This window comes from Tetrao urogallus, assembly GCF_951394365.1.
Source record: "Tetrao urogallus genome assembly, chromosome: 1".
In the NCBI taxonomy this organism is placed as follows: Eukaryota; Metazoa; Chordata; class Aves; order Galliformes; family Phasianidae; genus Tetrao; species Tetrao urogallus.
In genome coordinates, this window is record NC_136813.1 from 162,381,323 (window position 1) to 162,408,784 (window position 27,462).

Sequence of the window (27,462 nt, forward strand, 5' to 3'; positions counted from 1 at the left end):
AAGACAAAGAGGTTCTCATAACAGAGCAGATCAAGATCTACCTGGAGGGAAGTTATGCTTGAGAGGAGAAGTGCAAGAATGCTTTTTTTTTTTTTTTTTTTTGTTGTTGTTGTTGTTGTTGTTGTTGTTGTGAGGTTTTTTTAGAAATGAAAAACAGTGCTTCAGATCTGGAGATGCAATTTCTGTATCATAAGATCAGATCAATGAAGTTTCATTTTTAAGCTTATGTAGATTCTTCTTCGAGATAAAAAACATTGCATATTGGCAATCTTTATTAAGAGATATATAATCATAGTACCTCACATCTTAAAAACAATTTTTTTCCCCCCAGCGCATAAGAACTGTGTCTAATTAGTGTTAACTAAATACTTAACAAAATGGATATGGCAATTGCTATCCTGCTTTGTATTTCCTTAGAGGCAAGGGAAGTACAAGTCAATATGTCAGGTATGTTGTAGCTGTTGTTTATATGAAATGAATCTTGAGATCATGATTGATAGGGTTGTTGTAAATGTTTTGACCTACTGGTGTGTCTAAAGTCATAAATTCGGAAAGGAAAATCCAGTGTTTCTTATACCCTAATGAAAAACTAATATTCTGTCTTGAGATGGTATTCACTCAGGCTTATGTGAAAATGATTAAATCAACCTACGTGCACACTATTTTGGTAGGGTTGGTTTTCTTTTTCTTTATGACCTGAAAGTCAAGGTGTAAATAGTTGAATAGCAAGAGATATACTCAAATTAATGTGGATATTGTGGTGGGTTTGATTATGTTCCTCAGTGGTCTTTTTTCTTCAGGTGCATCAGGAAAAATTCTAAGGAAGTTGCATGTTCTTGCAAATGGAGAAATTGTGATCTGTTTGCCATTGGCATATTTATGTGAGAACTTGATGCACTAGTTGACTTACTGCAAAGGGATCCCTGCTTGCTTTAATTTTCCCTTCAGGATCTGAAAAATGAAACTGGTGCAGCATGCAGACCTTCTTTTGTCTGAACATGGTAGTTACAGCAACTGGACATTTTTCTGCAGAGTGAACAAACTCATATGATTGTACCAAGGTAGAGGATATTCTTTGGATCTGTTGAAACAATTAGATAAGCTTTCATTTTCAATCATATCTTTTTGAGTAGTTTTGATATTTATTTGGCACTCATTAAAGGAATGAATACAATATTTATTTGAATTTCTGAAAGGAGATCGTGAAGAAAAGTCAAATTAGAAGTAGACTTTCACTTTAACTAGGGTTGAACCTTAAAATTTTGAGATTTTCTCAGTGCTGGGTAATTATGGCATTTGAATTTTTTTAGAGAGAAAACTGGATTAGGAGGCTGGGGCAGTAAGGAGTGAAGCATTTAGGCATTTTGCATTTGAGTGGCTTCTACAAATACAGACAGGCAAGAAGGCATGGTGAAGGGTTCATTTGATTTTCATTATGAGATGGAGTAGGACTTTGATGTGGACCTCTGTTTTGGTGAAGAAGTTACTTTCTGCCTATTAAATGACCTTATCATCACCGAAAAAGAACAATCCCTGAAACAAATTAGCTGATTTTTTTTGTTTGTTTTTATGTTTTTATTGCAATCTGGTCTGCATCAGATAATTTGCCAGTTAGTTTAAGGGCTAATCTGAAGGCTGCGTAAGACTTTTATTCAGTTCCATTAGGTCCAACTAAACTTTGTAATACAGAGGCTATTATCCTGCCAGTTGTAAGGAATTTCTGTTTTATGAAGCAATATTGACACAAAGAGAGCACTGTGTAAGCTGTGTCTGTAAGTGAACACTTTCACACTGCAATTTAGGAGGCGTGCAGTTCAGGAAATTGCTGGCTTCTGCTGGAGCACACTTTTACTGCAAGGAAAATTTTATTCGTCACTCAAGTAATTGGCAGTTTTAATACCTTGCTAGTAATTACCTTATAAACAAACTAACGCATAAAGGCAACTCTGTGACCTGTTATCTAACTCACAGTCTTGTTTGGACAGTGGAACTGACACATGGTGGTATTTGTTGTTGTTTTTTTTATTAAAGTAATTTGTTTCCATTTATTATAAAAACTTACTGTTAAGAGGTTGTTTTTTTCCTAGATAATGTAGTATAGCTCTACCAGACAGCCTGAGTAATGAAACATGATACAAGAGCAGCGTTGGAGGAGTTGCAAGATCATTTATCCATTCCCACATGTGGTCAGAAGGCCTATTAATCTAACTTATGGTTCAATTTTTGAGTCAGGATTTTTTTGTCTTTAGTAATCCTTCCCTTGCTTACGTGAGGGTTGTCCATGCCATTCTAAGTGTATGGCTTACTATTTGATCCAGAGCAACTATTTCTAATAAAGGCAAACACCTTCCAGAATCAACATTTTTGTTGATAGTTTAACCTGAAATTGCCTTTGCCTTCAGTCTCTGGAAGTTGAGGAGAGCACCTAAATTTTGATCATTCGTCTTACTAGGAACAGAATGTACCACAGCCAGAACTGACTTGAGCTTTAGAGTGTAACAAGGATCATTTTGGGTTACATTCACTTAATTAATCATGTATGTTTCCCCCTACATACCATTAGCCCCAACGAATAACTCTATTCACTTTGCTGATGTCCATGTATGATACAACTGGGATGAAAAATATGGTAGTTGCTGTGCATGAACGTGAAATATATTGCTAGAAAAAGTACATTTAATTGGAAGTGAAAATAGAGATGTTTCTTAGAGTAGACTAGGATAGCCATGTCTTTAAATAGTTGTAAATTCTTTACTGTGGAATTGAATGTGATGCTTAGCTGAAATCTAACCAAAGAAGATGTCCAGACAGTCTGTGAAGAGTTGTGGGAAGCACAAATTTTATTCTTTGCTAACACAGTAGAAAAATTTGCTGGATAAAATACTAGATCTAATTGTAGTATTAGGGAATGTTTTTCTGGAAGGAGTGCACTGTCATCAATCTTACATAGCTCTATTTTTGTGGAAATTCAGTTTGAATTTCATGCTGTAGGAGTTCTCAGAAAAACGAAGCAGAATGTCTGAGTACTGTTATGTTAGTTTGACTAAAATGAAAAACAACTATGACCTGATTTCATTGCAATATTGTGACATAGTATATTCAATGCAAAAACATATGTCTACATTTTTTCAGAGATTAATGAACATAGTGTTTCATTTTAACATTTTAAAAACAATGAAATACTTTTGGATTATAATACTTCTTCATCCTCCCCCCCTGCCCTGTTTGCTGGGAAAATGTTTCAAGGAATCAAGAAATGTTGATGACTTGTTTGCTCAGAGCATTCTAGTTTGTAATTCAAGAAAACTAGAAATTAATGCTCAGCCTATTAGAACAAGCAGGGAAATTAAGTACTAATTTTAAGAGTAGTGCTTAGTTAGCAAGTTAACAAGCTCTGGAAATGACTTTTTTTTTTTAATTACTATCCTTAAATTTCAGGACCAGTAATAAGATTGCCAACATCTTACCTGAACATCTGAAGCCATTTCAGAGTTTAGAAACTTTGGATTTGAGCAACAACAACATATCAGAGCTAAAAATGTCATCATTTCCTTCCTTACAGCTCAAGTATCTGTAAGTAAAACCTACTTTACATTTTCTTTTCCTTTTTTCCTTTTTTTTTTTTCTCCGTGTTATTTAGAAAAAAAACTTGATGGCAAGCTTAGGCTGGCAACTGTATGTTGAAGAATGAAATATTTTTTAATCAGACACTTACTAAATGTTCCTATTTTTACCCATGACCTACAACCTAAGTCGTAAACTTGAATATACCAGTTGCTGCAATTAACTGTTTTAATTCATAGTAAACAACGTTGAGATGAAACAAATGGATATGTCTCTCTTGAGAGAAAAATTACACAGTAAAATGAATTTAAGCTGTGGGTGCTGGTCTAGTCTCGAGTTGCATGAAGTTCTATGGACTTCATTGAATTTACCTTAATGTTTTTTATAGCAGTACTGCAAAGAGAGAGCTACACTGTGAAGAAAGTAATGGAGTTGCAACATACTATATTTTGGCAACATGCTATCTTCTGCTAATAATGCGCTCTTGCAGAACAGAGAAAAATATTGGTGGCAAAATACTATTTGACTGTAGACTGAGTTGTCAAGAGCTTTGATTAATGCGATTAATGAAATTTCATTTATCACAGTATAAGCAGTCTAAGAACTCTATGTTTCACTACTTGGTATTAAAATTTTATTAAATAACTGTAAATTTAACCTTCTAGACATTGTTTCAACAGGTACATTAACAGTAACCGAATAACCTCCATGGAGCCTGGTACCTTTGACAATTTGTCTACCACACTTCAAGTATTAAAACTGAACAGGAACAGAATTTCAGCAATCCCTCAAAAGATGTTTAAACTTTCCCATCTGCAACACCTGTAAGTGCAGCCTACAATTGGCTAATTGTTTTCAGGCTTTCCAAGCACTGGTAGTGCTTGAACTCTAGCCTTTAATTAAAGCAGTCGCAGAGACAGGCACAGAAAACATTACTACAACCCTTACTAACTGCAGCTTTATACTGAACAAAACCAGTCTTATATATTGGTGAGATATGAATAGTCTTTGTGTTTAAAATTGTGTCTGCTTATTAAAGGAAAAGGAAAAAAAAAGGTTAATAGCAAATAGCAGTATTTATGTAAAAAAAAAATTGGAAAAATTAATAAATGAAGTAGAGTTATGTCACTCACTACATCAGTCTCTTTGTATGTTTGTAAAAGCATAGAATCATTTAGAATAACTGAATCACTTAGGTTGGAAAAGACCTTTAAAATCATCAAATCCAACCATTGCATTATAAAGGGAATTAATTTGCTTTTGAAAGATTACAATAAACAATATGCTTGAGTAAGTAGAATTTTATGATTTTCACTCATGTGATACAGTCTATAACTATTTTAAAAAGTAATAAATGTAGCTACTGAATATGAACGAATATGGTGAAATATATTCTCCCCTCTTTTGGAAAACTTGAAGAGCATGATAAGTTGACAAGAAGATGGGCTAGGACTGCACTTCGTTAAATTCCAAGTTTTTTCCATTCTCAACAGGCAAGATGAACTGTTAGATTAATTTTGAAAGTAAAAAGCCCTAAGAACAGTGAAATGTTAGAATGCTTGATACAAACGGGAAGTGTGAATGTGTCTTTCCTGTGCACAGAGGAAATGTTTGAATTAAGCCCCAACGGAAGAGTGTGAGCACAATAACACTTTGGCAGAGCAAATTCTCAGCTACAAAATGCTATTTTTCAACATAGTCACCATCGCTAGCTATGCATATATGTTCCAGCTATGAACAGCCTGTGTACTGTGCTCATAAAAAATCTTCATGAGTGGAGGTGACCCACTGGCGCCGTCATCACTGCAGAAATGCACCACCCGTCTCACTGTGCTCATATCCACTGTTTGATCTCCATAAACATTCAGCAAGCGTTCATGAATAGCAATGGATGCAGTTTTTTCTGCATGAAGGAATTCAGTAAAACACCTTTGCTTCATAGGCACTTTCACATCAGATGCCATTTTGTCAGCCTGCCCCTCTGCTGCCATCTGTTGCGCAGCAACAAAATTGAACTGAATTGTAGTGGGAAGGTTCAGTCTCTACTGCCATGCCATTAATGTCCACCTCTAATGTTGTGTGCCAATATAATAAAATAGGAGACATTACATTTGGAGCAATCTTCACATATTATCACTTGAATAATGCGATAAGAAGAAATAAAGGCTGTTCTCACTGAATGTTCTTTACAACTTAGGAACTTTTAAACATATGGGAGGATGAGAGGAGTTTTGTATTATGTATTTGTTATTGGATGGAGTTTGTATCAGAGTACCTGAGAGGGCAGCTGAAGTCTTAGAAAGCTGAGAGCCTGAATAATAATTGTATAATACAATAGTATACATATGATATAGTGTACATACTCATATACTGTATAGTAATGAGTATGGAGAAGTAATTTTTTATTTATTTTTAGTCTTTGTTTATCTGAACAAAGTGACTTTTGGAAGGAGAGGATTCTTCTTGGTTAAATGGGATACAGGCTGATAAAGATCTTTTTAGAGGGGCAAATTTTCACTCGTTGCCACATTTTTCTTAGGGGCCTTTTCGTAGTTTTGTCCAGTATTGTCACTTTATATATCAGTTGTTTCTAATAAATAAATAAATGAAAATACAACTATTGATTTAGCAAACAGTAGCTAGTTTAAAATCCACTGTTATAAAAACAGTTAATTTTCATGCAAGTACATTGTTTTCTGTACTTGCATGAGTATAGACTTACTTTTTCACGTAACTCAGAAAGCTGCCTGGAGTTGGTAGGATTGGATTTCTAGTTGAAAAGGACCAAAGTCAAGGAGATGTTGTAAAGAGCAGGAAAATAGAAAACATGGTGTACTGCTCTCACTGCAGCTTACCCTCCAGCACTACTTATACCTTATAATTCCTATTACATATGAGTCCCCTACGAAAGAATTGCCTGATTCCAGTTTAAGAGAGGGAGAAATTATCCAGGATATTGGTTCTGGCTAAGTATTGCAAATAGAAATTTTAACTTTGCAATCAATAATCAATTGGAATGCAAATTAAAAGCAAAAATTAACAACTCTACTTCTGAATGGACAGCAGGAACGTGCTTTCGCTTTTGAGAAGGGGATCGATCATGACATTTTAGGTCTAGAAAGATTCACAGAATCACAGAATGGCCAGGGTTGGAAGGGACCTCAAGGATCATGAATCTCCAGCCCCAATGCCACATGAAGGGCCACCAACCTCCCCATTTAATAGTAGATCAGGCTGCCCAGGGCCTGGATGAGGGCCTTGAACACCTCCAGGGATGGGGCATCCACAGCCTCTCTGGGCAGCCTGTTCCAGCACCTCACCATTCCTCTAGTAAATAACTTCCTCCTGACATCCAACCTAAATCTTCCCCCCTTTTAATCTTCCCTTAGATTCTTTAAACATCAAGTAACTATCAAGTATATATCCTCAATATCAAAAAGGCAAAACAGTAATAGCATGGTTAAACATAATGCATTGCAGTAAAAGGTTTGAATTTTATTACATCTTGCTTTTGTTGTTCAATGTGCAGGGCAGGTATTTCAGTGAAATTTGTTTCCAGGGAGGTAGGAAGAGTTGTTGGTATGCAAGTAAACTTCTGCTGAAACTGTAAACTTTATTGATGCAGGGAGTTGAATCGCAACAAAATTAAAAAAATAGATGGGCTTACTTTCCAAGGACTTCCAGCTTTGAAGTCATTGAAACTACAGAGAAACGGGATTACTAGGCTCATGGATGGTGCATTCTGGGGATTAACCAACATGGAAGTTTTGTGAGTACCAACTTTCATAGATTCTGCTATTACACTAAGTAGGATTGTACATAATAGAATTGCTTGCTAAAATATAGAAGTGTTTTTGAACTAAGGTATTCTGGTGTGGTTTGAAAAGCAACTAGTGTTAATCACTAAGCATGTAAAGCAGTACATTCTGAATGCATGCGTAAAACTCTAAATGTAAATATAGGCTGCAGCTATCTGGCCAGTGTCATGAAGTCAAATGTGGACCTGTGGCAAAGCACATGCATCACTGAGTTTCTGAATCTTAGGTTTTTTGTCTGTTTGTGTATGTATAGGCAGCTGGACCATAACAACTTAACAGAGGTAACCAAAGGCTGGCTTTATGGTTTGCTGATGCTGCAACAGCTCCATCTCAGCCAAAATGCCATCAGCAGGATCAGTCCTGACGCCTGGGAATTTTGCCAAAAACTCAGTGAGCTGTGAGTAGCTTTTATTCTATTCCAGATTTGAAATTAGGGTACATGCCAAAGCATGAGCTTCTTACCACTGATGTGTGAATTTTTCATAACAAAGTTTCCAAGGTGACAGCAACTTTTCTACATGTAAGACAGTTAAATTTTGTTGGAAGAAGTTGAAGCCAACCATGACTGCTTCATTTCACTGTAGTTGTTCTAGAGCTGTAACCCAATCATTTTCAAATGAAAGAAATTTGTTCTGCAGTATTTTGTGAATAATTGGATAGAAGATAAGCTGTATGGTCAAAAACAGTGTGGTAGGTTTTGTGACCATTGTAAAAAAAAAAAAAAAAAAAAAAAAAGGGAACCATTTCCCCCACTTGAAGATTCAACTGGGTTGAACTGAGTAACAACTAATGCAACAAAAACATTAAAATCCATTTTTCCTTAAACTTGCAGAGATTTGACGTTCAATCACTTAGCAAGGTTAGATGATTCAAGCTTTGTTGGCTTAAGCGTGCTAGTTGGACTGTACATTGGAAGCAACAAAGTAAACTACATTGCTGATTGTGCCTTCCGGGGACTTTCTAGTCTACAGACTTTGTAAGTTGACTAACTTGAGTTTTAAGGTTAAAAACATTAAGAAATCCTTTGTACGTTGTTAGGTTGTTGTTGTTTTGCTTTGCTTTGCCTTTTGTAACTTTCCTAGCGTAGTGTTTTTTCTTTTTTCCCAGTAAGTTTTTTTTTTCCACTCTAGTTTGGAGAAGTAGGGCTTATTTCTTAAAGGCTGTGCACAGTGGATGCTGGTAGTTTTAATACAAACTTTCTGGTAGCAATTCTCCATTCAGAGGTAGTGAGCAGCACTGCTATCTACAGCCTTAGGAACCTGATAGTTCTGTCTTAACTGAGTCCATACTTTCCATCATGGTAGAATTAAGCAGACAACACTCTGTATGTACTTGCTTGTCCTGATCAAGCAATTATTTTAAGCATTTGATCGTATTTTGAAATAGTATTTCTTAAAGGAAGGAGAAGAAAGAAGTAAATGAATCAAAAAATACTTTGCTTCATTAGAATCTTTCAGTTGTAAACCACTGATTCATCTGTTAGCCAGATGAAAGAAGAAGTTACTTTTCCCTCTAGCCTTTAAAGAGTGATAGCATTTAGAGGCATCCTCCAAAGATGTAGTTTACAGAGATGCGTTCTGTGTTTTTTAAATACATATATAGATCATAAAAAAAAAGTTAAGAGACTGTGTCAGGTTTCTAAATTTACACAGGAGGAATCATTAAGCTTTTTCTCTCAGACTTCTTCTCCTTTAGCCTTATCTTATCAATTCTCTGTTGATACGTTGTTCTTTTCACAAATCTCTCTAATCTCTTTGTGTGTCACAGATAACATAGCTAGCTCTGTGAACAGTATAGAATGTAGAAAGTTTACTTATTAATTAATCTCAGTGTATTAATGTTCACAGTGTACAAAGACCTAGATGTATTTTAGTTTGAAGGAGGCAACAGTTGATCTCTTCCCTTCTGATGCTCCTTCTGTCCTGTATCTGAAGACCCTCCAAGGGAATGAGGTTTTGTTCTATAGTAATTATTAACTTTTGTTTTGTTATCTTTGTAATTACCAGTGGAAAAAGTGTTAATTGGTAGTTGTTAAAGTCTTCCAGTAAAAATGAGAATGAAATAACTAAAAAGGAAGAGAAAAAATGTGCTGCCAGACAGTGATTTCAGGAATTATTTTAAATAATAAGTGTTATTTAAGAAGTACATACCTCATTTTTCCTAATATCTCTCATGGTTTGATTTCCCCACCTGCCCCCTTTCCTTGTAAATAGAGATCTGAAAAATAATGAAATATCATGGACTATTGAAGATATGAATGGTGCCTTCTCAGGTCTGGATGAACTTAGGAAGCTGTGAGTACCACCATCTCTACACCATCTCTAATTCCTTTTAAAATAATTAAGTAGCTTATATTATGCCACTTTTGATGGACCAGTCCAATATGATGGTGTGTTTTCCATAGTTAAAGTGATTTTTGCTCCCTTAACATTTTATTTGATATAAAATGTTAGTTTCTATGAAAGCAATTTCTGATTTTTTTCAGTGAGTGAAGCTAATCTGAAATACATGCGCAGATTTCAAATGTGCTATTTATAGAAACTTTTTTTTTTTTTTTGAGTGTATCCAATATTACAGAAGTATAGTGCCAGGAATAGTCTTTGATAAAGTGGTGCAGCATTCAATGGAAATGGCTTCACTGGTATAGAAAAATAATTTGAAAATGTGCATAAAAATATGAAAATATTCATCTGTGAAATAATATAAATATAAATATAAATAATCTGCATTCCTGAACTGTATACATTAAACAAGTTTTAAAATCATTGTAAAATCAAGATATTTAGTCAAGTGCAGTAAATCAGTTTATTTTAAAGGTGAGGCATTTTTCTACATTGAGGAAGGCTGAATGGTAAATATTCAAATTCACAGTTTGGAAATAAATGCCAAAAATGCAGTTGTTTGACTCCAGAAAAGCCTATGTCTTTTTTGCATTATGTACTTATTTTTCTTCCAGGATACTGCAAGGAAACAGAATTAGATCTATTACAAAGAAAGCATTTTCTGGCTTGGATGCACTTGAACACCTGTGAGTAGTAAATACTTTCATTTAAGCCATCGTTTGAAAAAAACAGATAGGACTGATGAGCTTTACTTACGACTTTGAGTGAAATACACTTACTCCAAAAAATAGAGTATTCTTAGGAGGGTTTTTAATGGAGTTCTGCTGAATATGAATTTCAATACTAATACAGAAAACTTCACATTTATTAAGCATGCTGTAAAACTCTTCAATATTGTCTCTTTGGTTTTTAAGCTAGAAAAACCTTTGTATGTAACTGACATAACAAACTTTTCCTGGACTCTTCATGTTGAATACATTAGTTCAATAAATTAGTCTTTACTCTCATGTTTTTCTTCTTTGTTTGTTTTGTAGGGATCTAAGCAATAATGCAATTATGTCAGTTCAAGGAAATGCTTTTTCACAAATGAAGAAACTCAAAGAATTGTAAGTTTCTGTCAAAAAATTCACCTCTATTGAATTCCTAACTATATGATTCTATATAATAAGAGCTTCATAAGTTGTTGCCTGACATGGTGATAAACTCATGTATTAATATTTCTGAAGGTGTCAGTGTTTTTTTATTTATTCTTTATGTGACAAGTATGTTTAAGTGAGATGGCATAGGGTAAGGAGTGTTCATTTTCTGCTACATTTGGTATCTAGAGTCCTGATTTTAAATTGGCTGATCTCTAATAGGTACTAGATAAGGGAGACTTGGATGTAATGTGCTGTAGCATCAGCAGTGCTATTGCTGAGCTAAAGCTTACTGGACCAGTGAAATGCAGGAAAGTAATTCTTTTACAAAGACCAAGTTGTCAGTGCTTGTAATTGGGTCCTTTAGTCCTGGTGCAGCATAGGGGCAGGTCTTCAGAGAAGTCATGAAGCGGTCATTGGAAAGACTGTATTCTTTTAGTGAACTTCTTGATTTTTTTTTTTTTGTCTTCTCACTCTTACTTTTTGATCAAGGCATTAGATTTTATAGCTATATTTTTCTGGAGGGAAAAATGTAGCTATTACTCCTTTTTGAGCACCGTTAATACTTCCTCTTAAATATGTGTTCTTTTTTCCTGTATTCAAATCAGCCTTCCATAGTCAGATCTGTTGTTCAGAGTTGATCTATTGCATAGTGTGGCAACAAACTGAAGAGTAACAAGAAGATAAAGCTCTTGTTACATGGTATTGGGTGCAATAGAAAAAGTAGTGAGGAGCCTTGTATGTTTGGTTCATTTAATGTTCAATTTGATGTTAACCATATCCTGACATAGCTGCAGGTGCTGTAGAACGCAGCTGCTGTGTTTCTATCTGTAGCCAGGCATTCTCCTCTTCCTTAGCTTGAATTTGGTTGTATCGATTAGTTTATTGAACTCAGCCAGCCAGCTGCAGGACAATTGCTAGATGTGGCACAAAAGAAGCAGTTTTTCAGCTGCAGCAGGACTGACATCTAGGGATTGATTCAGATGATTTGAAGAATGATCAAATGTGATGAAATGACAGGCTAGCACTGCTTTAGGAGATGTGGGATGCTACAAGATACCAGTCTCTGAACACTTCAGTGAAGTAACTAGTCAAAAGTTGTTGGTTTTGTTTTTTTCTGTGCTTTTCCCAAATCTCCTAGTAGTCCTCCATTATGTATGAGAGAGACGAGAGACAAGCAAATGATAGAAAGCACTTTCCCAGAAGTAAAATTGTTTAGTATAAATTTCCATCTAGTTTGATTCTAACTGAACTGAACACTTCCTACTTCAGCTTCAGATTGTATGTGCTTCGCAGAATATCACACTGGTTTATTTTTTTTATTATTTCATTCCTCTGTGAATGTAGCTATTTATTCACAGAAGTTAGGCACACTGATAACCATTTCTGCACTTATTTTTGCAGTACTGGCTATTCTTCATCTCTACATTCCCCTTTTAAAGTATGTGCCACAAGATAAATTCTGACAAAAATGAGAATGAGGAAAGAAATTGTCTCAGAATTGTTTTGGTGTTAACATTCAGAACGCCTCTCCTCTGGACTGCTATTTTAAGTGCTCTTTGTGTGTCTTCCACTGCTGACTGTAGTTTTGTACCCAATACACTAGAAACGTGTCCAGCTGCCTGAAAGCTTATATGTTGCAGAAACTGGGAGTTCAGGGAGAACATGTGTGCTTTGTAAAATTTCACAATACTCACAAATAGTGTCATCACATTTGAGCTAAATAGCATTAGTAACTTTTTCTTGTAATGGAAGTATTTAGATTAAAAATTAGCTTTATGTTATTGACTTGCCATATAGGAATCCAAGCAAACAGGCTTTGAATGCAATTGCTTTTTCTTAGGCACTTAAACACATCAAGTCTCCTGTGTGACTGCCAGTTAAAGTGGCTACCACAGTGGATGTCAGAGAACAACTTTCAGAACTTTGTAAATGCCAGTTGTGCCCATCCTCAGTTACTAAAAGGGAGAAGTATTTTTGCTGTCAGCCTGGATGCATTTGTCTGTGGTAAGTATAGTCTCTATTCCTCATTACATAGAAAAGAATTTGCTGAATGGATTGATTTTGGTTGTGGCTTCTTTGATATGTTTTGAATTTATTAGTAAAATGGAAAGGATTTAATATTTGTTAACATTTTCTTCTCTGTTCCCAAACTGATGTAGATGAACTAAATTTGTGGCTTTCTTCAAGATGGGTAGTGACATTTTCCTGACTTTTGTTTCATGTACAGCTTACATACATAGAACGCCACACAGAAAGCTTAGCAGTTTGTGGTGGTAAATGTATATACTTCTAAAGATGGATATTATTTCACAAGCTGTACTTCTTAAGTGAGCCATATTTTGGCTAACTTAAGGTGCCATTTTTGTTTTTGATTATTTGCAAATTATATTCATATTTCATCAAATTTGAGTTTATTCCAAATCTGAAAAAAAGTAGAAGATAAATAGCTATACTCCGACTTCTTTGTGTGTACTTCAAAAAGTGCTTCAAAAATGGGAACTCTAGTTATTGCTTGTATTTGAACTGTGTTTTAAAACTTCTAATTTGCCACAATTATGTTATTGGTATTTTGTATTTCAGTATGCCAGACAGTGACTATAAAATATTCTTACCTTAAGGCTTGAGGATTTCAGACGATAGCTTCCGCCTTTAGATAAAATTTCTCTTCCTGCACAGAGTAGCATTCATTATGACTTTTACATGAATGAGGGAGAATCGTGTACATATACTAGGAATTCAGAGCAACAGTGCAAGTGTGTTTTAGTACTCCTAATGAATTAATTGCAAACTTTGAAAATCTAAGGATATTGGAAGCTACCTGGATTTGATGTTTTTGTTATGTATATATTATTTTTCTGTTACTAAAGAAAATTTGAACACTGTATTTATATTCTCAGTAACTTTCCTTTCATTGCAAGTATGATTGCTTAGCTTATACCGTTTCCACTCATATCCTTTTTTTCAATGACAAAGCAGGCACTGAACATAAAATGTTATATAAACTTTTTTCTCTCTTCCTGTTAGCAGTCAAATGTTTTAATATATTAAGGTTAAGTAATGAATAGATGATGCATAATTTAGCTAGTGCTGAAAAGGAAAAGTTGACATAGTGCACTAAATTACTGAGTGCTTGATAGCTAATGAAGTATATATGAATGACATATCATTCATATATGAATGATACACACATATATATATATATATAATAAAATTATTTATGAGAAGTTAATTCTAGCAATGTATTCAGTTGGAGGTTTTAAATATATATCTCTTTGCTAAACCACAGGGGACAGTGATCTTTCTTTAAACTGCTGAATGACATTTTTAATTAATGAATTTTAACACATTTATGGACTCTTCTTTATTTTCTGAAGGATAGCACATTAGACAAGAGTTTCATATTTGTGAAGTTAAAAATAGAAAATTCATTTAATTTATGCTTTCTAAAGCCATGCATTTCAAGCTGAGCTAAATTGCAAAGCATTTCTGTACCAAAGATATCTGTGGAATAAAAATAGATGTCTTTGTGACCTGAATTAATTACTAAAGCTGAGCTAAGAGTACTGCCTCAGTGATGAATAGCTTGATTTTCATTATAGAGTAGTCAAGTGGCCTCTAGAAAATGAGAAATACTTTCCTCAAAAGTGAAAGAGTGTGTGTGTGTGTGTCTGTTTATGATGCATCTATGTGTGACACGCACTAAAATAAACACTCCTACATTATTCTGTCCTGAAGAAAACACATTACTGGTTTTGTCTTTCATGTTCTGTAGTATCTGCTTGTTGTTTGATTGACTTTCTCATGCCCTCCCTCAAATAACTACCATTTTAAAACAGTTCATTATTTTATTGATGATAACAACTGAAATAGAATGAAATATATCCTTCTGCTCTGTCACATGGCTAATTAAAGTACTTAAAAGTTAGTCATCTTTATGCAAATTTTTGACAATATCAACTCATTTTGCAAGTAGTATGATCTGTCTTGGAGGATTCAATGCATAGATATGAAGGAGAAAAACAAAGTGGTCTGGTTAATTCTTAAGATCCAGGCCAAAGGTTCAGATCAGGGAGGGGGATCCATGTTTCTCTGTACCTGGAGCTTACCTTCAGACTTTCAGGTGATGACCTGTAGCTCAGGTTCAGACTGTCTGTATATTCTTCTGTAACAAGCCATGTTGAGATCATTTAAGGGAAATTATTATTTGACTGTGGTGTGTAGTTTCCAAAAGGATGAGACAAAAGAACAAATGGGCAAGGTAAAGTATAACTCTCTGCAGTGCAAGCAGGGTCCGTAATGAGGAGGAGTTTGGGGTTGGGGGATTTCTTTCATTGCATATGAAATTCAAGCTTGCATCTTTGTTGGTAGGTAGGAGACATCTGAGGCCTTTTGGTTTTGAGAGCCTAAGTATTTAACTACTTCTTTTGTACGTATACATGCAGTTGACAGAATAAGTAGTTCAGAAGGCAGCTAATTCTGCAAACTCACAAAATAGCATTCTCGAGCAATTCTCGAGCATTCTTGAGGTAATTTGACAATAGTAAGAAGACTTCCAGAGAATAACTACTTTAATTTCTTGTGCGCTGCCTTTTTATGGGATTTTAAACACTGCTGTGTTTGCAAAATAGGCCGGAGAATAGCAAATCATCGGGACAGCAATTTTTGTACTTTTTGCTGTTGTTGCAAGTTTGGGGAAAACCTAGGACTTAAACATTGTTTCTGATAGCAGAATAACTATGCTTTAAATAAAGAAAAACTCATAGCAGACTGAGGTGTTGTAAAGATGAAGAGTATGCTTCGTGACTTACATTCATAATAATTCTTCCAGATGTCAAGGGGTCATTCTCTCTTGAAGAAACTATACACACAATCTGCTTTTAAACATTCTTTGTCTTCAATAAGAGATGACTTGGCACAATAAATTCATAAATATGGCATCTTTAAATGCTCTAGGGCTGACAAAATTTAACACAAAAACATTTTGTATCCATTTTAGAAATACTTGCTTGACTCTTCCCTTAAACCTATAAAACAAGTTGTACAAACTTTTCTAAAAATAGTTCTCAGGGCTCACATATATTTTACTCTTCCTCAGTGTTGCTTTTTCTTTTTTTCCCTTCTCTTCTCTGTGCAGATGATTTTCCTAAGCCACAGATCACTGTCCAGCCAGAAACACAGTCAGCAATTAAAGGCTCCAATTTGAGTTTTGTATGTTCGGCAGCCAGCAGCAGTGATTCCCCAATGACCTTTGCATGGAAGAAAGACAATGAATTACTGCATGATGCTGAAATGGAGAATTATGCACACCTCCGGGCGCAAGGCGGTGAAGTGATGGAGTATACCACCATCCTTCGACTGCGCAATGTTGAATTCAGCAGTGAAGGGAAATACCAATGCGTAATTTCAAATCACTTTGGTTCATCCTACTCTATTAAAGCCAAACTTACAGTAAACAGTAAGTATGTTACCTGTTGCTTGTAGATAATAGAGTCATTTTAATCAAGATACATAAATGTATTTATTTGCATTCTCATCATCTGCATCTTTGAGGAAAGAATGAAAAAAAAGCCTTTGAAGAAGAAAATCTCTGTTAATAAGCTGATTTATTTTTGCTTAAAATGTTTCTGGTTTCAAGATCACCATTCAGTTTTACCTTTTAAGCCATTGTGCTGAACCACAGTATAGGGGAAAAAAAAACAAGCTCAATGTTAGTAAATGTGATAAACTCTGTGTAACACAATGGTAAAATATTAGTCTTTTCTACTCCATATACTCCATTTCAAAGTATTAATGGCAAAATTCTGAAGGAAGGTGTTAGCAGAAATGAGATTTTGATCTTGGTAGTCTCACAAACTACACAACTCTGCTTTTCTTTTTTGCTGGCTGCTGCTAAATTCAGGTTATGGGGCTTCGAGCATTTTCAGATCCAAGAAGAGTGTTAAAATAATGAGTATGTTGTGCCAAAAAGTACAAGGGCTGTTCCGAAAGTTATGACTCCCATTTTATTATGTTGGCCCACAACATCAGAGGTGAATGTTGGTGGTAAGGCAGTAGAGGTTGAATCTTGCTGCCAGTATTCCATTACATCTTGTTGCCATGCAACAGATCACAGCAGAGAGGCAGTCTGGCAAAATTACATCTGACATGGAACTGCATATGAAAAAAAGATATGGAGTTGAATCCATGTAGATTCAAAAATGCATCCACTGACATTCATTTACACTGAATGTTCACGGAGACCAAACAGTGAATGTTAGCATAGTGAAGTGGTGCGTTTCAGCACTGGCAACAGCAATGTAAAAGAGAAGCCATCTTCTGCTCAGGCATGCACAGCTGTCACTCCACGAAATGAAGAGTATCTCAATCAGCTCATCCATGCGAAACAATGGATTATAATAAGGAAACTGTATACAGAGCTGAGTATCAGCTTCAGTGAGTAGGAAACAATGGTGACAATTTTGGAGTATTAGAAAATTTGCAACAGATAGGTCCTACAAATGCTCACACAAGAACAGAAAGAATACTATATGCAAGTTTGTGAGTACCTGTTGGACCAGTACAAGGCTGAAGGTGATGGTTTCCTGGATCTCTTCATTACTGGTAATGAGATATGGTGTCACCACTACGAACCAGATTTGAAACGGCAATCCCTGGACTGATGATCTGTGCAGTCCCCATCAAGAAGAAGTTCAAATGCAGCCCTCAACAGGTAAAGTGATGGGTGTAGTCATTTGTGATTGGAAAGGGGTGATCCTTCTGGATTTCTGGAATCCCAGACAAACCACCAAGTTGGACTGCTGCATTGTGATGTTGACTAATCTAAAGGCTTGAACTTCTAGAGTCAAGCCAGAGAAGAAGACAGCCTTTCTCTTACAACATGATAATGCCGAGCCTCATGCCAGTTTGAAGACTGTGGAGCATATTGCCAGTCTCTCCTGGAGTATCCAATCCACCCAGTATACAATCCAGATTTGGTGCCTTCTGAATGCTGTCTGTGTGGGACAATAAAGATGGACAGCGTGGGTAACATCTTTCTGGCTATGGTGCTGTCATAGCAAGTATGAAACAATGGGTCACCTCTGCTGGTGCAGTTTTTTATGAGCAAGGCATGCAGGCTCTTGTTCATTACTGACAAAAATGCATAGGTAACGGTGGAGACTGTTGAAAAGTAGTGTGTTGCATCTGAGAATTTACTCTCAATAGTGTTATTGTGCTGTGATTTCCATGGAAATAAATAGAAGTTATTACTTTTGGAGCAACCTACCTAAAAGTATGTTTCATTTATGATTAATTATTGTTTTGGTATCACTAACTTTTCTTTAGTGCTGCCTTCATTTACGAAGATTCCTATGGACTTAACCATTCGTGCTGGGGCAATGGCACGTTTGGAATGTGCTGCAGTTGGGCATCCTGTCCCACAGATTGCTTGGCAGAAAGATGGTGGAACAGATTTTCCAGCAGCACGCAAGAGGCGTATGCATGTCATGCCTGAAGATGATGTATTCTTTATTGTTGATGTAAAAATTGAGGACACAGGTGTCTATAGCTGTACAGCTCAAAATACTGCTGGAAGCATTTCGGCTAATGCGACATTAACAGTTCTAGGTAAGAAACTGGCATTTCTTAAAAGTATAAATCTTCTTGAAGAACTGAACTATTGTTGAGTAGTTTTAAAATCACATACTGATAAAAAAAAATTGCATTGTTTTCAAAGTGGTGTATAATAATTACTGTATTCTTAAATATTACACATTGAGACACAGTTACGGATTAGAAATATGTACACCAGCACACAATTACTATTAGGAGGCAAAATAATAAAAGATAGTTACACTTGGGGCTTTCAGCAACCTAGTCTACTGGGAGATGTCCCTGCTTATAGCAGGGGGTAGGAACAGATCCTAAAGGTCCTTTCCAACCCTAGCCATTCAATGATTTGTTTCTCATGTATAGTTGAAACAATTTATAATATATATGAAAAGAATAAGTTTCCTATCTTTTAATTTCCTGATGATTTGTTAGCCATTTTAATCTAATTCTTTATACTCTCAAGCATATATGATTTGGACTTTTTATCTTTGTAAGGAAAGTCAGCGTCTAAATCTGATCAACTGACAAGCAAGCTGTAGACTCTTACTTCAAATTCTTTAAGGTGTTTTCTCCAAAAATGACAGTAAGCTTCATTAGGCCTTACTGGTGCATTTTCTTTAGCTTTATCTCTTGAGCTGTGAAAGAAAGGAGCATGTCCCCATTTTTGCAAGGTTATATAGAATATAAAGCTTACGCTTTCTTTTCAGAAACACCATCATTTTTGCGGCCTTTGCTGGATCGAACTGTAACAAAAGGTGAAACTGCAGTCTTGCAGTGCATTGCTGGTGGTAGCCCTCCGCCCCGACTGAACTGGACCAAGGATGACAGCCCTCTCATGGTAACAGAAAGACATTTCTTTGCTGCAAGCAATCAGTTATTAATTATTGTGGATACAGATGTAGAAGATGCTGGGAAGTACACTTGTGAAATGTCTAATACACTTGGAACAGAACGAGGCAACATTCGTCTTAATGTAATTCCTACTCCCACCTGTGATTCTCCTCAAAACATTGCTCCAGCACTTGATGATGATGGATGGGCCACAGTTGGCATTGTCATCATAGCTGTGGTTTGCTGTGTGGTGGGCACTTCCTTGGTGTGGGTGGTCATCATCTACCACACTAGAAGGAGAAATGAAGATTGCAGCATCACAAATACAGGTATGTAAACTAAAGGTTTGCCTTGGAAAGAAAAATATATATATATGTTTGTGATTGCTTTCCAGTCACTTTCTTGTAGGAATATTTGTGTGCTTTTTCTCAGTCTGAAGAGTGAGTTGTTTGTTACTTTTAGCACTCTTCTGACAAATATAAAAATTCTTCTACAAATCCTGAAGTATGCTGATGGCTTTTATACGTGTTTTGCTTCATCACAGATGAAACAAATTTGCCTGCTGACATTCCAAGTTACCTGTCATCCCAGGGCACGCTGGCTGAAAGGCAGGATGGGTATGGTTCATCTGAAAATGGTAGTCATCATCAGTTCCTCACATCTTCTGTGGGAGGGTATTTCTTACAACAGAGAGACAGTAATGGTAAGTGCGAAATGTTAAGCAAATTTTCCATCTTGCTTGAGTAGCTACAGTTTGCGTGTTGCCTTTCTAACTTAAGGAAATAACACCAGTGAAACATCTTCAGTGAAGTTTCAGAGAGATTTATTGCATGCGATTGCATCAGCAAGCTAATAACAGAAACATGGTTCTGCTCATCCAAATGACACTATGGCTTTGCTTAAATGTTTTTCTCTATTCTCAAGGGTACATTCAAACTGATGATCACATTTCCAAAATAAGAGTGACCAGAAGGAGTTGTAACAATATGTTTTATTCTGTTGTAGTTTGGAAGGAATGGTTGTACTGGAATGTAGAGATGGATGTTAATACCAGCATAACTTTAGTGTAACACAAGTGATGAAATTTCCTGTCAGATAAGTTGTTAGGGCCAGAGTTAATAAACAATTTAAGATAATTGGATGATGGAAGCTGCAGCACTTTTAACACATCTGTTGCCTAAGAGTCCAAAACATACCTGAGTTAGCAAGGAAAATGCATCTTATTGGGAAAATGCTAGGGGTACAGACATAATCAGCAGTTGGGACAGGATTGAATGGAGCAATGATTTGAAAGTCTTTAGACAGTGTGCCTGTTTGCAGAGCAAGAGCCATGGAGCATGTCCATAGCTTTCACAAGCCAGTGACTTGGAAGTCAGAAGAGCTATATGAACACTCACTGTCTCCCTCTGGCTTTTCCACCCAGGACTTTCTCATTACCACTCTCTTCTCTAGAAAGTGGCTGTATAACAGAGTATAAGCCTGGCTTCCTTGATTCTGATCCCTGTGTTTGGATTTGTTCTATTATCCAGTGACCATGTAATGAAGTAAAGTGTGACATGTTCTCTGTTAATTGATGAATTAATTAAACTCTTTTCACAGTTGGCCTTTTCACTAAAAATTTAACCTAAACTTAAACAAGATCTAAATATACTATGAAACTTCATTGAAAAGATGGGATTCTTAACAGAACAAAAATTAGGAAAGTATAAGTTTAATCTTAAGACCATGTGCTGATGTGTCAATTATATTTTTAAGGCATTTGCCACCTAGATAATGGCAGTGAAACAGACTTGGATGGTGTTGCAGATCCATTTCTATGCCACTACCTGGGTACTTCGGGGTCTATGTATTTAAAAGGAAACACATACAGCTCTGAGACCTTTGAAGCATGCAGCCCAAGTAAGTTGAAAAATAAATTAGTCTTAAATAATTTTTGTGCTGTGATGAGTGCATATAAAAGTGATTTCATTTTCTTTAGATTGCAGCCCTGACCAAAGAACAGCAAACCTGGATCCTTATGAGTCTGGATATTTAAAGAAAAAGGAATGCTGTCAGTACTCACTTCCACTGGAAGATCCCTTTGACCAGTGCATTGGCATTATTGGGATGCAGGCTACAAGCAGCAAGTTGATTAACTCCATTTATACTCAAAATGAAGGAACTGGACTAAAAACCAGAAGTCTGAACTCAGACAAGCTTGATTTAAACAGAAGTTTGGAACCCTCGTCTATTATCAGTAGTAGCACTTTCATGGGTATGTTCTCACGCCTTTTTATTCTAGCTGTTGATGTCCTTGTTGTCTCTCACTTCCTACTTGCAACTCCAAGCAAATCTTTCTCAACTGTTTTATTTCTCCTCCTACAGTAAGTAATTCTGTAGTAGTGCTTTGATGCTTATGTAACTAGCACTGTGGAAAAAAATATTCTTGCTCATTTTGTGTGAGTTTCTTTCATCAGATGTCAGAGAACTGAACAAGATAATACATCATGTGAAATATAAGTACTTATTGAAAGGAGGAGAGACAGGAAGTATCTGAGGAAAGGCAGTTGGAGAATTGTTCTTACACTTTGCATATGTTATTATTTTCTTCCTCCTCTTCTTTTCGAGTAACTTACAGTATGCCAGAGTTTATTTTTAAGATACACAATATGCAGAGAGGTGCCCAGAATTGTACATGTAGACTGCCTCTCCATGACAATGCATGAGGACAGTTGGATGCTCCTGAACTGTGTTGCCCTTTGGATGGGACCAGAAGTTAGGCAGGAAGCAGGCCTCACAGTCTCTTGTGTTACAAAGTGGGCATATTGGGGCTGGTTCAGAAGCAACACTGGCCTATGCCAAAGTAGTCCTCGTGTTGAAGGTGATAGTCCAAAGAGTTGGTTCACCCTTGAGTGAACCTTAACTGGGAGCTGCCTTCTGCTTGTCAGGAATCCTGACTTCTCAGGAATGTTTGATACAACGTTTTAAATGTTTGATGATCAGGAGCAGAAAAGTGATCACAATAAAACTGCATAATGGACAGATTTCAGATTACTGGGAGATCTTAATAGCTTACTTGCACATCTCTTCAGTGGTTTGATTTTTATCTTTTATCTTAGTGTAGCTGGCAGATTTCCATAAATGCTAGAACTCTTATTAAATACATTTTCATAGACTTTAGACATACTAGAAGTTTTGCCTACCAGGCAAAAAGGTGTGCAGGAGGGCTCAGAGCAGGTGGCAAGACCAATGCTGGTGTATGAGGATATATTGTAATGCTGTCAACCACAACTATTTGCTCTTCAAAGTAAAGCACTCTGGAAAAATGCCCTGTCTAACCCTCCCATCTTTTTTCTGGTGGTATGAATGACAGAGTAGTTCCTGAAGTTTAACTGAGTTTACAGTTTTAATCCAGGTTGCAGAAGGCGGTGGAGGAAGAAGAAAAAGGTTCCTTTAGCTTTGAAGCTCACTAATTTTTTGAACTGATTAGTTTGGTTTGTTTAAAATGCATGTAAACACATGTACTACTTTCATCCCTGTTATATCTGAATGCCAAGTGCAGCACTGATATCATGAACTCCTTCCCAGCTCATGTGTCAGCAGACTCAGCTCATGTGTCAGCAGACTTGTCCAGGGCCAGGATCTGCCCACTCAGGCAAGGGGAACCTGTGGGAATGTGCATCACTGAGCTCTTTGTTCTATGGGAGGAGGCGGGGGGGATAGAAGTTTTGAAGTTTTCCCCCTTCAAAAAACAGATGTTTAGAACTTAAAACTTTGCAGATGCCATATCTGGCAGACGTCCTGGGATTGCACACAGCCTACTGGCTGCCTGCCACTATTGCTGTGGCAATGGCTCTGCAGATGAGGCTTTCCCACATGTCTCCTGCAGAAAGTGGTTCTACTGTGTGAAGACATACGCAGGAGTTAATACAACCTTGGAGGCTCGTGTTGCCCTTTCTGCCCTAATAGCCTACGCAGAGCTGGTTGCTTGTCAATTTCCTCAGCTACTACAGCACTCAAGTTGCATCATCACTGTCTTGGACAGTCTGTCTTTAGTACTGTACGCTCAGAGGAGCATGTGGTTAGATTTTGGAGATGGCTGCTCTTGACGTATTTCTGATTTTTAGCATCACTGTCTTCAAATTTGGCCCCCTTTTTGCTCCTACAACCACAGTGTGGAGAGGCAGTTGACTTTAACATTGCTGCTGATAACTGAGGCAGAAAGTTCACAGCTTGAATTTTCTTTTTTTAAGACAGGTTTAATTTGTAGCTTTGCTGCTGAGGCACATCTTTTCATGTTGTGTTAGAAACAAAATTGCTCTACACATCATTGGTGCAAATATGGATCTTGTCCAAATCAATTCATACCAACATCTCTAATCACAGTTTTACTTGAAACCTTTGCTCTTAGCAAATATGCGAAACTGTAAGTACGGCAGTTGAGTGCAAAATTTGTTAACAGTTGTAGTGTAAAGTTAGTAATAAAAATTGAGTGCTTCAAAATCAGCCCATTGCACATTTTCTGCTCAGAAAATAATTCAAGTATCACGAAGGATATACTTTTCATCAGTTCCGGGGCATCAGAGAAGGCCCTTCTTGCAGAGGTGCTTGTACTAACACCTTTGCAATAGTGATGTGTGAAGGGCACAGTAATTATTTTCTTGGTAGTGAATCCAGATTATTATTAATAAAGATTCAACTTAAATGTTGAATTCTCTTTGGGTTTATGTCTGTTCTAGCCACCTGTGAGTGGAAAGATGAACAGGTGTGAATGAGGGCAGAATTTGGCTGACAGAACCTTTGTTATTAATTAATGGGAAATATGAACCAGAAGAAAGAATGTTTTAGCATTCTAGGTTGCATGATGGAGGGTGTTATGTAACTGTATATGTTTCTTTTCACTTCTGTTGAATTACACATCACATTTCATCTGTCATTTGTTCAAAAGAGTCTCTGAGTCCTGTTCTTAAGTGATTTTTTGCATCAGAGCAGGCCTTGTGATTTGTTTATAGTTTGTTCTTTGTGCTCTTCCCTATAGAAAAATGGGCGTGGATGTAGTTGTGAAAGCGAAGGTAATGAAGTTATGTCATGTGTGGCTTTCAAGTAATTTACCTTTTTTTGATGTCTCAGAATATTGCCTTATAGTAGTGATCACGTTTGCTTTGAAGGGGAAGAATAATAGTTGAGTAAAGTCTCATGTTGCTGAACTTTTGCTTGTGTCAGTCCTTGGCTTCTGTTTTGACATGAAGCCCTCAATGTGACACAAAACTGTTTGCATCAGTGTTTCCATACTCACTCATTTACTATCTTTCAGGAACATTTGGAAAGCCTGTATGGAGGCCTCAGCTGGACTCCCTTTCAAGTCGTAGACAGCCAGCAAGATGTCATCCGAAAACCTTCCATAATAATCCTCATTCCTCATTGGACTTTGACCCAGAAGTAGATGAAGATGGAAGGGAAAGGACAGTTTCTAGAGGAGAAAACAGCATTTACAATTACAAACAGTCCTTTGAAAACTTCAGAACTTTTACTTTTCAATCCTGTGATTTGGATACATAGCTCCTCTTGGACCTGCCATTGATTTCTGGAACCAAAGAAATACTTTGACACGCTACTACCTCAGTGTGGAATTTTATTTAAAAAGGGGAATAAGGAAAGGAAGAAGGGAAGAAAGAAACTACATGATGCAATGAATTCAGAACAAATAAATGCATTTTTATTCAAATAAAACATAATTGCCAAAATGCTCTAAATTTTTATACAGGGAAAGCATTCCTTATAAAAATACTATATTTCTAATTATTTTATAGCTTTGTTTTATGCAAATAATATCTTTTGTAAATTAATGGTGTAAATAATACAGCATATGTATTTCTATGTCAGACTTCATTTTATTGAAATGAGTAGTAAGCATTCTAATTTTATACTGTTACTTGTATCTTTTTTACAAATGGAAACTCCACGCTGTTTGCAGGTATCATGCATCTTATTTGCACATTACTTTAAATAAACTATGCTGCCATGTGGTCTCTGACCCACATTAAAGTATGAAGAATGAGAAGTGTGAATTCTGTTTGTAAATAGAGAAAAGGAGTGTTAAATTTGCAGGTTCCTTCTGTGAAATATTTGCACCTTCATTTTCCTGACATTCGTGTCTCTGGACTTAACTGTGTTAAATGTGTTCTGCTTCCAAGGGTAGGCGCTTAGTTACTGTCTGGTAAGTTGGGTTGTGAAGCCCTTTATGCCAAAATATATAAGCAGATCTGCCGCTTTCTGCATTCCAACTATAAGATGTGTTTGCACACATTCTATTTTCATGCACACAAGGCTGTAATGCTGTTTGCCTGGTGCGCCTGCATCTGATGGAGGATATATGCATAGTAGATTCTCAAATCCTTATTGAGCTACTTAGTAAAAGAAAACAATAATAAAAAAAAATAAAAAGAGGCAATGAAAATCTGCCTGGCACCAACCACTCTTTTCTAAGGGGTTTACTGTTAAATGTTTGCCAAATATGCAATGCATGCCTGAATCTTTGCTTTCCCATACCCTTTCTCCCTCTTTCTTGTTTCTGCAACCACTGCCACACCCAGCATAAGAAGGTAATCTAAGTACAAGATAATGTTTTCTTTGGTTTAACTCATGCTTCTGTTCCTTATTCAGCTGTCCTTTTCTGGTTATAATTGAAATCTGTGCCTTAGTAATTCAGCATTGAATTGTAAATTCTTGCTGAATTAAATTTGAAGTAAGGAACACACAATGCCTTTAACTGTACAAAGTCAGAGAAAGATGGTTGCTTATTATGAGATGGTAATTAAAGCAAAGTGAAAACACTTATTTTTCTATGTACTGATACCTACTATTTTAAAAAGCTGTGAACCCTTTTGTCATCACTGTATTAAAAAACAGTGGGACTCCAAAATAGTTAATATTCCAGGACGCTGGCTTTTTCAGTCTGTCTCCTTTGAAGGTGCAAACGTACATGCTTGCCAAATCACTTCTTTTAAACTAAATTAAAAGCAGCTGTTAGAGGGGGCCATCACAGACATAGCTAAAGCCAGAGCAAAGGTTTCACCGCCTGGTGCAGCTGAGCTAGAGACTTTTTCTTGTTTGTAGTCTGAAACCTGGTACCCAGATTGCAATGTAATTTTCCTTTAATTTTGGCGCCAGTATTAGAGACAGGAAGTTAATCCATCCTTAGTCACTGGTGGTCTAAGTGTAGAGAAAGGATTTTGTGTGTTTTAGTTCATCATGTTGCCAGATTTTCTGACTCTTGTTGTTAATTTGTCTCTATTGCTGCCAGATGTGCTGATGTGGTGACAGACATTGATATGAGTATTTGATTATAATTAAGTGCGTATTGAAAGAGATGAATTCTTCCCAAGTTAAGCACAAAGCTATAAATCAATGAGGTAAGAAATCTTAAATTCGATTAAATTAATAATTCAAGATAATTTATCTTCTTTTTTCCTCCTGCTCAGATCCCAGCTTTTTTTTTTTTTTAAGGGGGAGGACTGGCATGATTGCTTTTTTGAAATATTAAAAAATAATAATAAAATAAAAACAGTAAGTACATCCATCATTCCAGAATTAATGTTGCTAACTGGGACAGTGTCACTTATTTACATCTCTTTCATCTTCTCCTTTAAATACTTTCCTTTTAGACCTTCTGTTGGAGAGTAAATATCCTAATCTTTGAAGCATATGTATCCCACTACCTAAATAAAGCTTTCAGGGTCAACACTGGAATTTTAGACCATTCCCATGAAATTTCTTTGAGCAGCCTAAAAATGCAAATGGCTGTGACTTTATTTGATGCCTTAATTATACAGAGATGGAAATGAATGCTGATGATGAGCATCTCTTTTTCCTAGTTTGAGCTTTCATGTTTAAGAGGTTTATTGAGCTGAAATACAGTGGCAATTGTAAGCTGCAAGATACTTGCAATGTCTGAATAGTTCTCTTATAGATTCTTGGTGTAACCAAACATCTGTTTTAAAACCATGCAAGTGTATTACCTTCGTTCTCTTTCCTCTGAAGCTCCAGGGATTAGGTAGCTGGTAGTTTGATATTTACACAGCTGAACGCTGAATCCTGAGTTGATGTGATGAGAAAATAAATTGTGGCCAACACTGAATAAAGCTTATACTGAAGCTCAGAATACTCTTAGAATGAGAAACAAGTATTGCTGAATGACAG

The 27,462-nt window shown here is 36.3% G+C and overlaps 1 protein-coding gene across 1 annotated transcript in view; it reads left to right on the top strand.

Moving 5' to 3' along the window:
• The window catches only part of LRIG3 (leucine rich repeats and immunoglobulin like domains 3), a gene marked incomplete at both ends in the record, with an annotated part of 42,103 nt that extends 17,281 nt beyond the window's left edge, over positions 1–24,822 (top strand). The window contains 16 exons of the mRNA XM_079549152.1: positions 3,439–3,573; positions 4,245–4,388; positions 7,190–7,333; positions 7,636–7,779; positions 8,215–8,358; positions 9,596–9,676; positions 10,339–10,410; positions 10,759–10,830; positions 12,704–12,867; positions 15,998–16,318; positions 18,187–18,468; positions 19,161–19,613; positions 19,829–19,987; positions 21,040–21,183; positions 21,263–21,538; positions 24,578–24,822. Coding sequence (XP_079405278.1) covers positions 3,439–3,573; positions 4,245–4,388; positions 7,190–7,333; positions 7,636–7,779; positions 8,215–8,358; positions 9,596–9,676; positions 10,339–10,410; positions 10,759–10,830; positions 12,704–12,867; positions 15,998–16,318; positions 18,187–18,468; positions 19,161–19,613; positions 19,829–19,987; positions 21,040–21,183; positions 21,263–21,538; positions 24,578–24,822 — 2,980 coding nt within the window. The remainder of the gene's footprint in view (positions 1–3,438; positions 3,574–4,244; positions 4,389–7,189; positions 7,334–7,635; positions 7,780–8,214; positions 8,359–9,595; positions 9,677–10,338; positions 10,411–10,758; positions 10,831–12,703; positions 12,868–15,997; positions 16,319–18,186; positions 18,469–19,160; positions 19,614–19,828; positions 19,988–21,039; positions 21,184–21,262; positions 21,539–24,577) is intronic.
• Positions 24,823–27,462: the final 2,640 nt, after the last annotated feature.